The sequence below is a fragment of the Malaclemys terrapin genome, chromosome 6, assembly GCF_027887155.1.
Source record: "Malaclemys terrapin pileata isolate rMalTer1 chromosome 6, rMalTer1.hap1, whole genome shotgun sequence".
Classification (NCBI taxonomy): Eukaryota; Metazoa; Chordata; order Testudines; family Emydidae; genus Malaclemys; species Malaclemys terrapin.
The window spans coordinates 3,971,435-3,985,081 of NC_071510.1; the positions used below are offsets into that span (position 1 = coordinate 3,971,435).

A 13,647-nucleotide genomic window follows, 5' to 3' on the forward strand; every position below is an offset into this window, starting at 1 on the left:
GGGGAGGGGTGAGAGAGAGATCAGAACATGGCTCTCAGAAACAAGGAAATGAACAAGACTTACCAAGTGATCCCAAAACGACAAGAATTGTTAAGATCCAAACCAGCACTCTTGAAATGTACCTGATTATCACCATCAAAATCATGGACAGCACTGCAGAAGAGAGAAATATAATAAGCAGAGCAATTATTTCAGACAGGAACATGCTACGAAGGTGTTGTTTTTCGCAAGCAAGGGGGAGGAAGTTCAACTGAACTCACTACTCTAAAGATAACTGCATATTAATAGAATCTTTTATAAAAGGAATTTTCCCCCCTATGGCTTTCAAACTTATTACACAAATACACAAGGAAAGTCAGGTAGCCTCTACAATTCCTGCTTCTGCTAAATAAAAAGAGCATGTGTGCATTTACATAGTACACTATATATAAAACATAGCCACACAGATGTATTCAGACAGTGATAGAACAAACAAGAGGACATGACAGAAGTGTGAGTTTAATATCATGAGTTGGGAAAACACTGCACAACTCTGAGCAGCAGAGGAGAACTTGCATGCAAACATACATGCTAAACAAGTGCAGATATTGTGATGTATGTAATTTAAGATGTCATGTTCGTTACAAAGAAAAAATTACTGCTTTGTGCTTTATCTTTCTTATTCACATTGGGTACTTTAATGAATTTTATTGATTCTGCAATAATTTTTTACTTGCAATTTTCACATTTCCTCCTCCAATCTTTATTATTTTCCCATTTCTCATCTCTTAAATCCCCGTTTTTGTGCACTTGGCATTATGGCACCATATGCAACATGCCACTTCAAAGTTCATTCGTTTGGACTGGTGCATAAATATTTCTGCATCTGTTTCCAGAGTGCACCTATAATTTGGGAAGCTAACTCCCTCACAGGGAGCCAGGCTGGGCACTATATTAGTCCCACCGACATACAGGTACAGCATGCTAAAAACCCTCCTTAAATTGTCACTCACTAACATGTATTGTGTGTGTACTAGCTACATTTTGAAGTGAAAGGCATTGGGGTCTTCTTTGTGAACTAAACAATCTACCATTCTGATTTTTTTTCATTAAAGGAGCATAAAAAGTGATCTGAAAGCAATCACATTTTTTTATCCCCCTTTAACCTAAAGGGCTACATTAATTTTATGTAAAATTTTGCAATAAATATTCACAGTAAAATCTGGCACTAATCCAACTATAGTGTTGCTAATAGACAGAGCCCTATCAAATTCACGGCCATGAAAAATGCACCATGGACCATGAAATCTGATCTTTTGTGTGCTTTTATCGTATACTATAGAGATTTCATGCTGGAGACCATAGTTTCTCAAATGGGGGGTCTTGATCCACAAGGGAGTTGCAGGGGGGTTGCAGGGTTATTTTATGGGGTAATACCAATACCATACAATGCCAGCCTTATTTCTGTGCTGCTGCTGGTGGCCGTGGTGCTCCGCCTACGGAAATGGGCTCCTGACCAGCAGTCACCACTCTCCAGCTGCCCGGCTCTGAAGGCAGCACCATCGCCAGCAGCAGTGCATCCCCTCCCCCTTACAATAACCTTGTGACCCTCCCCCACCCCCAACTTCTTTTTGGGTCGGGACCCTACAATTATAACGCTATGAAATTTCAGATTTAAAGAGCTGAAATCATGAAATTTACTATTTTTAAAATCCTATGACCGTGAAATTGACCAAAATAGACCATGAATTTGTTAGGGTTCTACCAATAAAGCTACAGGCTTGCAAATTCTTAGTTTTCTTGTTACTTTTAGGTCAAATTATTGCAGGTCCATGATTATTACTATGGAGTGCAATGGAAGAAAAAGTTCTGTGGGTTTCTTTGCAGCTGGTTTCAAGAAGTGATTTTGCGTTTTATTTTTTTCCAGTCAAGATCTAGCTCTCTCTATACAGAGACAGATTGGCTATAGCAGAGTCTTGCTGCTATAGACTTTGTGGCACCCTGTAGTCAGCCAGTCATTTCTTTTTCTTTAACCACACACTCTTTTGACAGATGGCTGTAACAGCAGGGGTTGGGTTTTTTAATAGGTTAAGGGCCTCATACTAAGAATCAAATGAAGTCAGCTGATCAGAAATGTAATAAATTTGGATGCACACAATTTTACCTTCATTTATAGGGTCTGTTTAAAACCATCATTTCACTTTGGTGTGATATCAGTGATCAACAAGAAACCTAAGGCCCAGAATTGGGAATTTCCCAGCTTTTAGTAACACATTTGCAACAACATTTGCATTCATAAAAACCAAGGTTAGCAGTTTCAAAGGAGCCAAATCCAATTGCACCTAACTTCCTTTCGCTCCTTTGAAAATCCCAGCCAAATAGCTAAGCCATACACACCAAAAGAAGCCTAAGCCCCAGGTTTATGAGAGTATAATGCCATGCACCACTCTCATTTTTAGGAGGTGGTGCAGGGAGTGGGCAAATGGATGAGTGGAAGGGCCAGATGAGCATTGTAAAGTACAGCTGCCTCTGGTTGACTTAAACAGCTGTGGCAAGAGCACTGAAGAATGTCCAATCCCTCCCACCCATTTTAAATAAAAACTGAATGTGCATGTATACTTCTTTCGAAACACTTATTTGGCTACTGAGTAAAAAGCATTTGAACAGTTTCCTGAGGGCTTATTATGGTATATGTTTTATGTTCATGTTGTGGCTAGAGGATGTTAAAAGTCTCCTATCGCAGTACTATGAAACAGCTAATAATGAGAAAAACAATTACCTAGTGATAACAAGCAAAGTCCCATTATAATCTCTTTGCTGGTCATAACTCCACTAATCAGCCTGTGTAAGACACTACTGTCACTGACAAAGGTGATCAGGGCCTCTGCAAACTTGGCATAGCAGGAAATGTTCACAGGAGCACAGCGATGGAAGAATGGAATAGGTGCACTGGTGACACAAGAAAAAAAAAATCAGAAAAAAAATTACTCCTACTTAATATAAATGCCACATCAACACACAAATGAAAGGTGAATTGATGCAATACTCTCCACCCTCATAACACCATAACAAGGAGCTGTGAGTTTAATGCAGAGGTGCTACTATAATGACAATGGTCACAATGAGGAGTGATGCAATTTTTACAAGTATTTCTGTAAAGAAGGCAGCATGCATATTCCAACAGGATATTACCCTCCGCCTCTCAAAGGAGTATTTTCTTATTTCAGCTTAAACATCTGTCATTCAAGTGTCATGTGGTACACCAGCTCAAATAATGCCCTTCACTGACTTCAAAATGGAATACTGACCCACTTTTGTAGCAAAAAAGTAATCCAAGTATGATTGTACTATAGTTGCAAAAATATTCATTAGTCTAAAATGTCACCATTTACAACTGTTGCCAAGCAGCCATGATACAAATACTTTATTCTTTCCCTCCCTTATGCTTATTCTGGTCATAGGAGAGGAAAATTACAGTGATTACTTACATTACCTCAGCTAAATATTTAAATGTTTTATAACAAATGCAATGAAGAGGCCTGTAATTGTTTAATTATTCCTTTTACCCTGAATGGTATTGGAGTCCCTCTCAAGGAGTACTGACGTTTTGCATTATACTTCTCACCCCAGTAAACAGACACTGGGATGCAGTTCACCAGCAGATAATACAGGAGAGCACAAACGTGAGACTTTATTTTCCCAATACTGCCCACTGGGGAGTTGCATCTTCTTGTATCCTAAACTATGTTAGACTATCAAGGTTGTCTATTTTTTAATTATTCTTTTCCATTACATTTAAGACACTTTTATTAGTGATATACTCTTGCTTGTAATTGAATCCAATGAATACAATATATTTTTACATTAAATTGAAGAGTTTTCTTTTAACCTCCAGATTCTTTCCTTCCTCTCCATCAGTTCCTACTGACTTATTTTCAAGATTTCAGTATAATGAAGCACCAGTGCACACTATCCCTTTGCGAGTCTCCTATTTTAGTAGTGATTTTGAAGCCAGAGATTTTCTGTACCAGATACCTCTTTTTAAATTGTGAGTCTTACCAAAATTCTAACCCTCACTTCGTGTGTGTCGGGTTAGAGGAATCATCTGCTTTAAGAATATCCCCTCTATGCATTATTATTTTGGCGAGGTGGAAGAGAGGAGGGAGATAACATACTAAAAAAGCAATTGTCTAATTATTCAGTGCAGAATTGGGAGGTTTTTATGATCACCCTCATAATTAGATAATTAACAGATTCCCATGCTTTTGTGAAACTGACAGACAGGTTTTAAGTCAACTGTGCTGACTAAGTAAATGCGTTTGCAGATGCTTATACTGATACTCCGCTTTCAGTGAGTGGTAGAGCCAGCAGTTAAGCAGAATAGTTATACATTTAGTCAGAGCTGTTAAAAATCAAATTAAACCCATAGTAATGGCCTTCCCAGCTAGAGAGCAGCCTATCTATTCCCACAGCTTTTTTAGAAGATGGAGCTAGTTTGGGCGTGTGTTAGCATCTTGCAGGTCTGCACAGAATGTATGCAATGAAATTTGAAAAACTTGAAATTAGAGGGCTTTGCATTTAGCTTTTAATTCGTGCACATGCTCCAATTTTTAAGAAAGCTTACAAAGTTTCACAGGCTTATGCTGAAAATTAGAGCTATCATTCTGACAAAGCTCAGTTTTTATCTGGAAACGTGCAAAAAAAATCCATTTTTTACATCTTGATGAGAAAACAGACATTCTGAAAAAAAGTCATGAGAAGCAATATGACCTGGAGGAGAAATATATACTTTTTACCTTTATCTCACAGCATTCCTATATTAAACCGCTAATATCCCACTTGCTTGTAGCAATTATATTGTACATATTAAGTTACCTGTTTTTATGTGTAACAGTTAAATTCAAACTGTTATAATTAATAAAAAAATAAGGTCAATGGTTATTACAACCTTTCTTGAATAAATGAAACGCTTGAGAATCCAGCATGAGACCTGCTTCTATTTCAGTGGTTCTGACTCAATGAGCATGTGATGTGATGTGTCTCGTTTAACAAAAAAATGAAATAATAAATCTAGTCATAGTGACCTCTGCTATTTATAAGGCCCCTTGATTACACCTTGCTACATTACATACGTAAATGAAATTATAAGCTTCTAAGAATAATCTGCTGCTTAATCATCGTGATCAAGATAAGCAGAATCCACCTAGTAGGGAATGATGATAAATAAATTTTAAAAAGCACAAATCTGACAGTTGCATTGAAATTATATTAAGGGCCCAGTTTAACTGGATACGGACAAGGAAATGAATGCAGAGTTAAGAACAGAGTAGTTCTCTATCAGGTGGGCCTCAAAACAAGGGTGGATGTGAGATATTTAGAGTCCCCATAACTGATATATGCCAACTCGTGGGAAAATCGTGTCTTACTAATCTATTAGAATTCTTTGAAGGGGTCAACAAACATGTGGACAAGGGGGAATCCAGTGGACATAGTGTACTTAGATTTCCAGAAAGCCTTTGACAAGGTCCCTCACCAAATTCTTATGTAAATTAAGCTGGGATAAAAGGGAAGGTCCTTTCATGGATTGAGAACTGGTTAAAAGACAGGGAACAAAGGGTAGGAATTAATGGTAAATTCTCAGAATGGAAAGGGGTAACTAGTGGTGTTCCCCAAGGGTCAGTCCTCGGACCGATCCTATTCAACTTATTCATAAATGATCTGGAGAAAGGGGTAAACAGTGAGGTGGCAAAGTTTGCAGATGATACTAAACTGCTCAAGATAGTTAAGTCCAAAGCAGACTGTGAAGAACTTCAAAAAGATCTCACAAAACTAAGTGATTGGGCAACAAAATGGCAAATGAAATTTAATGTGGATAAATGTAAAGTAATGCACATTGGAAAAAATAACCCCAACTATACATACAATATGATGGGGGGCTAATTTAGCTACAACAAGTCAGGAAAAAGATCTTGGAGTCATCGTGGATAGTTCTCTGAAAACGTCCACGCAGTGTGCAGAGGCAATCAAAAAAGCAAACAGGATGTTAGGAATCATTAAAAAGGGGATAGAGAATAAGACCGAGAATATATTATTGCCCTTATATAAATCGATGGTACACCCACATCTCGAATACTGCGTACAGATGTGGTCTCCTCATCTCAAAAAAGATATACTGGCACTAGAAAAGGTTCAGAAAAGGGCAACTAAAATGATTAAGGGTTTGGAACGGGTCCCATATGAGGAGAGATTAAAGAGGCTAGGACTCTTCAGCTTGGAAAAGAGGAAACTAAGGGGGGATATGATAGAGGTGTATAAAATCATGAGTGATGTGGAGAAAGTGGATAAGGAAAAGTTATTTACTTATTCCCATAATACAAGAACTAGGGGTCATCAACTGAAATTAATAGGCAGCAGGTTTAAAACAAATAAAAGGAAGTTCTTCTTCACGCAGCGCACAATCAACTTGTGGAACTCCTTACCTGAGGAGGTTGTGAAGGCTAGGACTATAACAGAGTTTAAAAGAGAACTGGGTAAATTCATGGTGGTTAAGTCCATTAATGGCTATTAGCCAGGACGGGTAAGGAATGGTGTCCCTAGCCTCTGTCTGTCAGAGGGTGGAGATGGATGGCAGGAGAGAGATCACTTGATCATTGCCTGTTAGGTTCACTCCCTCTGGGGCACCTGGCATTGGCCACTGTCGGTAGACAGGATACTGGGCTAGATGGACCTTTGGTCTGACCCGGTACGGCCTCTCTTATGTTCTTATGTTCTTAACTCATGTAGGGGAGCCTGAGCCAACAGAACGGAGCATTCTGCTGCAGTGGTATGCTCGCCTTTTCTCTCCAATCTCAATGGAAGCTTCTCTGCCAGGGCTGTGCAGAGTTGGAACAGGTAGAGGCAGGAAGGAAAGGGGAAAACTGGCTAGATTCCCTGCTCCAAAGCCACCTTCATGCAATGAAACTGCTCTCTGGCACAGGGAAGAGGTTCCAGGAGGCATGGCTGGAGGGCGTGGTTATCTTTGGCAGTGCTGTGAGGAAGCCAAAGCGAGTAAGGACAGAGAGTGCCAAAGGTGAAATGTCAGAGTCCCCCAAGATCTTTAGGTTCCTCTGCAGGACATGAGGAACACACTACCTCCGAATTGATCAACTGGGAAACTTCAGGGGACAGTTCTCAGCTGACCTAAGTTGACATAGCTCCATTGACTTCAATAGAGTGATATAATTTACAGCAGATGAGGATCTGCTTCCAGGAAGGGAACATCAGGGAGTTTTCCTCCTCAACATCCTTCTTCCTGCAGTTTATTTTATTTTTCAATCCTTCAGACCATTTCATTTCTTCTCCAAAACGTGCTTGTTCACGCCAATAACTGCACTAGCACAATATCGAAAACACAGTTATGGGAGTTAAAGGCAAACCACTGGGCATTTCCTTTCATTTTCTTTGGGGGTTTAAATCAAACTTTAGGAAACTTTAAAATTTAAACGAATGTTTTTCTTTTTATTTTAACTTATAACTGTAGAATAAAATGGAGAAACCCTCCACTGACATAACAGCTCCTTCTGACTATTTTAAAAAGCAATTTTGCCAGGAATCTGCACTGTATTATAAAGTCTGCATGCTTGCTTATTATTGAATGACATGGAACTGTTTAGGAAGAAAAGTACATTTAATTTTTGCCAGAATTGTAACTGACAAGCCATTTGAGTGTGCAAAACACCACTGGAATTGTTATTTATTTTAGTTAGGTAGCGCAGCATCTATGCCTAGGTCTGTTGCATAGGCTGTAGAGCTGCAGTAAAAAAAGAAAAGAAAAAAAAGATTCAGAGAAAGTATGTTATTGTCAGCATTCGAGTTGCTGCTTATCATAGTCAATTTAAACTTGGATAAGTTACCGAGGTAAACAAAAGACCTTTAAAACTCCAGGTCCTAAAATGGATAGAACATATCCTCTCCAGGACTTTTCTCTGTTTCTCCTTTGCCAACACTCATGTCCATGAAGAGAATGTATGGTCTGACCCTGAACAGATATAATCCGACTGAGGTTGTTTCTGAAGTAAGAACTATGCCGGGTCACAACTGTTTGCATTGTCAAGCCCCTTCAATTTCAGCTAAAACACAGAAGCCCAAAGCCACAAACACCGCTGTAGAACTCTCGTTAAAGACAGTGGAACCACTCACAGAAGTGTTTGCAGGACTGAGCCCTAAAATAATCGCATTGCTGAACAACTCCAAATTTGCTGCATAGCTGAAGTGCTGAACTGTCCCTGTACTTCTGGGCAGCACTCTAATCTTCCAACATACAGCTGGGCTCCCAATGCCAGCAGCATCCTCTTTGTTACAAGCACTACCATAGACTTTACCAAAAACAGCCAAGGCAGATCTTCGTTGAAATTTTAAGCATTAAAACTAGAGTGATTTATTTACAAAACGTAGTAATACATGAATAGGAGTGCCTTCAGGTATTTGGGTCTTTTTTCTTCTTTCTGCCATTTAAGCATCCCAGTGCTGGAAACTTAGACGCAACCAGAGAACCAGCAAATGAAACAGACCCACCGAGTTTAACTGGCTGAGTAAAGTGCAAGAAGCAAACACCATAAATGACAAACGTAATATTTTATATGCATATACCACCTTTCATTCTAAAGCCCTTCATACGTTGTGTACAAACAGCACCACTAAAATGCAGCCAGTCTTCAGGGTGGCAAACAAACTGAATTGCAGCACATAGCACAACACTGAGTATATAACATCAAATAGCATTTGTAATATTCCAGTTTTAATAGCGCTAGTAACACAGTAGGCTTCTTTTTTTTTTTTTTTTTTTTTTTTTAAAGTGTTATGTTGACAGAGTCTCTTTAAAGATGACCTTTGTACCAACAGAATTAACATGCTAAAAACAAACACAGGTATGTTATAGAGTGACCTAAACTATTCTATGTGAGATTTTTATGAAATCTTTTTCAGACAAATGAACAATTAGACAAGAAGCCATTAAACTTACCTCTCTGGAACCGGGAGCTTAGGACAAAGCTTAGAGGCCTGTGAATTTTTAGTGTACTCAGATACCTGTAGTTCATAGCTACATAAATTTGATCCTGTTGAAAGAAAAACAATATTACAAGATCAAAAATCTAATATTCCTGTTCCAGTCCAGCAAATCATCTTAAAATGAATAATAGTCCTGATTCTCCACTCCATTATATTAGTTTCACAGGACTAAAACTCCACTGACTTCAGAGTTACAAGAGACTACTAGAGAAAATGTTTTGTAATGGAATGTTGAATCAATGTATTAGATGGGCCCCTTACATCCATGGTTGGGTCATCCTCCTACCACCTTTGATCATCCAAGAGAGAAAGGCTAAATTCACAGTCCACTTTTAAAGGAAGGAGGACACAAATCACTCGACTCCTTGAAACAGTTCCCTCCCCCCTGACTGTTTCTTAATCATTCTTAATGCATTAAAATTGCAGACACACAACATCCATGATTAGGCATCAAAGGAACAGATTTTTATTGGTAAACCTTAATTTCACCATACACCCACAAATTGAACAAAAAATATTTCCATCGATAGCAGTCAAACTTACAGATAGGCAAAGTGAGAAAATGCTGCTTGAGAACGCAGCTTGATTTAAGAATATTTACTTTGTATATTTTAACGTGATGGTGCTGATTTGTGTTTTAATGGTTAGAAAGCTTTATCACTTTTGAATTGCATACTGTCAGTAAATAATTATTGTCTGATCCCCCCCTTCCCCTAGTTTCCCACAACTGTGAAAATTTAAAATTGCTAAATACTGGGGAAAAACTGCTTATATACAAACAAATATGATCCATCAAAATTATACAAAAATAAAAATTAAATTCTGCCAAACCTATCCACGATGAAAAGAAATTATCCAGTTTTCTTTTTAAACTACAATCCATGTGCTTTACAGAGAGCAAAGAGGATGAACTATTGAGGTTAAAGAGTGAGTTAGCTGAAGACCTGTACAGAGAAGTGCTCTTGGGTTTATATTGTTCAATTCTATAGATGCTCAGCAGCTCTAACAAAGCTGAATCCCGCTCCACGCACTGGCCAGTTAAACCATACTGGAGACCAGGAACAATCAAGTTCAAACCATGCTTAAGCACAGTTTTTAAAACTGCTGAGCCAGCATCAACTGGACTTAATGATGCTGCACCACATAGCAGCATCTCCTCCCATTTACTACCCCTGCAGAAAGGAGTCTTCTATTTGTACAGAGAAGTGGCACAGCCTGGGAGTACCAGTGCAAAGTATCCCGTGCAGTCTCAAGACCCTCAATTGTATGGTTTAGATTTTTCAGGAAGAGATGAACATCTCTGTATTTAGCAGATCATTAAAGAAAGTCAGGTGGCTGAAATAGGCAATCAAGAATCAGGACTTCTGAATTCTAGTTCCAGTCCTGCCATTTAGATAATTACTCCAGAGGGCATTCTGCACCAAAAAATAAAAAATTCTGCACACAATATTTTAAAATTCTGCCAATTTTATTTGTCAAATAAATGTGGAAGCTCCAGCGTGGCACTGGGGAGCACAGGTCACTGGCTGCACAGAGGGAGGGAGATCACTGTGCAGCTCCCCCCAGGACACGTACTTAGCGGTGAGGCTGCACCAAACCCTGATACAGTGCAAGGACCGGGCCTGGCCCAGAAACACCTCAGGGCCCTGCCCCTCCATGCCAGGTGTGGGCAGGCAGGCTCAGCAAGGCAGGATCCAAGTGTGGAGGGGCTTAGTATGGGGGGATCCAAGTGTGGGTTAAGAAGTTTCTATGGGAGGGAATCTGGGTGTGGGTGGCTCAGTGGGGGATCCAAGTGCAGGGGTAGGGAGATCTGGATGCACAGGGGCTTGTTGGCGGGTTCTAGGTGCAACAGTAATGGGACTCTGCAGGGGGGTCCATGTGAAGGTGGTTGAGCTCAGCAGGGAGAGGGGTCTGAGCGGGGGGGGGGCGGGGTTGGCAGGGGGGGTCTGGTGTGGGGGTCCAGATGCTGGGGGAGTGGGGCTCATCGGGGGAGTGAGGCTCGGTGGGAGGGTCTGGATATAAGGGGGTCTGGATGTACAGAGGCTGGGTGGATGGGGGAGCAGCTCCTGTACAGGGAATCCCTCCTCCTGCAGCTGAGGAGCGATGGGTGCAGGAAGCAGGGGGGTGGAGGGGAGAAGGGAGTTTGCAGAACTTCCCCAGGGAGAGAAATCTGGGGGTGGGTCTGACTCAGCCTCAGATGCTGCGTGGGGAAGAGGAAGTCCTGTCCTCCTCAGCCCAGCCAGGACTAGCAGCTGAGTCCGGCTCAGGGTAGGAGCCACTAACCGGGTCTTCCCCAGTCCTGCCCTTTGCCAAAAACAGTGATTTATCTCTTTGGTGGCTGCCCTGGGCACTTGAAACATACTGCTCTTGTGGCTTCCCTCGGCTTTCCTGTCAGAAAGTCATTTTTCTGCAAGGAAGCAAAGAAATCTGCTCGGGACATAAATTCTGAGCATTTGCAGAGGCGCAGAATTGCCCCAGGAGTAATGATGAAGCACTATGCCTCAGCTTACCTATCTGCAAAGTGGCTATAATACACCTGCCTACCTCAAAGAGGTGTTGCAAAACTTATTTGTATATCAGTATTTCTGCATTGTTCCTGGCTCTGGAAACAGTATTGTTTAGTGGTAGTCTGGACAGACTAGTGGAATGTAAGGATATCCCTGTTTGCATTGTCCACAAGAACTGAATCTGGGATCTCTGGATCTAAACCCCCAAGCCTCTAATTCTAATTCAAATAGTAAAGGGCCATAATCAGGAGCATGGAGGAAATAGCAGATTCATGATCTTCCATATATGGTTTCTTCTCTAGAGGGAGACAGAACCACACTGGTAGCCTGAGTTACATAACATGGTAATTTGGCCCAGTTCTTCAGAAAGGTAGTGTGGGAAAGAGGAAAAGATTTATACTGTCATATTAGAGAGTGGGATTCTATTCCTAGTTCTCTCTGAAGTGAGACTGTGCGCCTTCTGAGTCACTCATCTGAAAAACAAATAAATGACAGTTGCCTGTAAGATAGGTGTATGAGACCTTGGTTAATAATGGTTATAAGTATGCAGAAATATGAACAGTAAGTCAGAAGGCAAAGTGGAATACATCGGATTGTCTCCGGACTAGCAGCTCAGTGCCCATTCCCTTGAGTACAGGCTATTTTGTGGGGTAGTTTGTCTCTCATCAAAAACACAACAGATCTTGCAACTGCAAGAGTGAATCTCAAGACGGAGGATTCTTGACAGGTCTGCACTGTACAGGTTGGTGGAGGGAAGCTGAAGGCATTAAAAGCTGGACAGTGGCAACCTGGGCTTTTGGTACCCAGGATGGGTAGGCCTGGAGGCGCTTGTAAATTTTGGGCAGGGTTTAATTAATTTGATCATCCCAGCAGTTATTTACAGCTACCACCTTCCACATCCACACATTTGCCCCATATTTATGTGCACAGCTAAACCTAGTCAATGTGTCTAGCAAAATGATCAGCAGTAAACAGTTAACCGGGATGCCATTTGTATTGCATTAGGTTTCAGAGTCAGCAGCCAATTAAGAAAAATGGGATCAGTTCCCTGCTCTAGCTATACAAGCGCTAGTAATATTACTTAAAAAAAAAAAAAAATGAAACCTCAGATACTAGAGCGTAGTTCTGCAGTAAATTGTGGCTATGGAATTTGCCCCAGAATCCACCAAATCAGAAACTTGCATGAGCGCTTATTTCACATGGTAAGATATGTTCCACTGCCAACCACTCTCTGTATAAAGGAGACAGGTTTGTAGGACAAGGAGAAGATCCTCATGTGATTAAGACAAATTATTCCTATGGGGGACGAGCACAAGGGCTGTTCTCACAAAGATGACTTTCTTGAGCCCTTGCAAGTGCACAAAGGTTAAGGACATCAGAAAGAGAAACATATTGAGACTGACCAGCTCTTCTTCATTCTGTGTCTGCTGGACCGGACAATTTGCAATAATACTCAGTCAAATGCTAAAATGCTACAGGGAACAAATCTACCAAGAATGTATGCGCTAAGAACATACATAATTTAGACCTCCTATGCCAGAGATTTCCGTTTTTGTGTGTGTGTTTTTAAGAGGAGGCAGGAAAGCAGTTTGACTTTCCACTCACTTCTAGAAAGAGAAACTACAGGTTTTAATGCTCCATCATGGGACCAAGAGGTGCTGGGCCAGATGGGGGAGGAGTCCAGCAATAAGATAGAGACTTTCACTTCCAGGTCACTGGTTTGAATCTGGTCCAGGTTAGTGGTAATCAAAAGGAGTTCTCACCTAACATTAATTTAGGGGCCTATGTGAACTGAGGAATGGTGCACACATGAGAACATCAGACCTCACCATCACAAATGATACTATTTACTGGAAACAGTAAAGAGGTTAACTATCAAATAGGCACAGCCACTGAACTATCTTCTCACTACAGGTGGTTGCAGCTGGTAGGGACTGAAGCAACAGACAAGGTGAAATAAGACAGACTGTACTGCTTACTATGTTCTACAGATACAGTGGACTTCATTCTCCAGCACTGCCACTTGGCATCTTTCAGAAACATTAAATACACTTTTAAAGGGAGGGAGAATATGCAGTTGGATATTCAGAGTTTCTTGAACTCCTAATGGTCT

At 40.7% G+C, this 13,647-nt stretch overlaps 1 protein-coding gene across 4 annotated transcripts in view; it reads right to left on the bottom strand.

Moving 5' to 3' along the window:
* The window catches only part of SLC44A1 (solute carrier family 44 member 1), a 105,887-nt gene that overhangs the window by 22,179 nt on the left and 70,061 nt on the right, over positions 1-13,647 (bottom strand). For all 4 annotated transcript variants that reach the window (XM_054031267.1, XM_054031268.1, XM_054031265.1 and 1 more), the window contains 3 exons: positions 8,981-9,074; positions 2,759-2,928; positions 64-153 (listed from right to left, as the gene is read on the bottom strand). In XM_054031267.1, the coding sequence (XP_053887242.1) occupies positions 64-153; positions 2,759-2,928; positions 8,981-9,074 (354 nt within the window). The remainder of the gene's footprint in view (positions 1-63; positions 154-2,758; positions 2,929-8,980; positions 9,075-13,647) is intronic.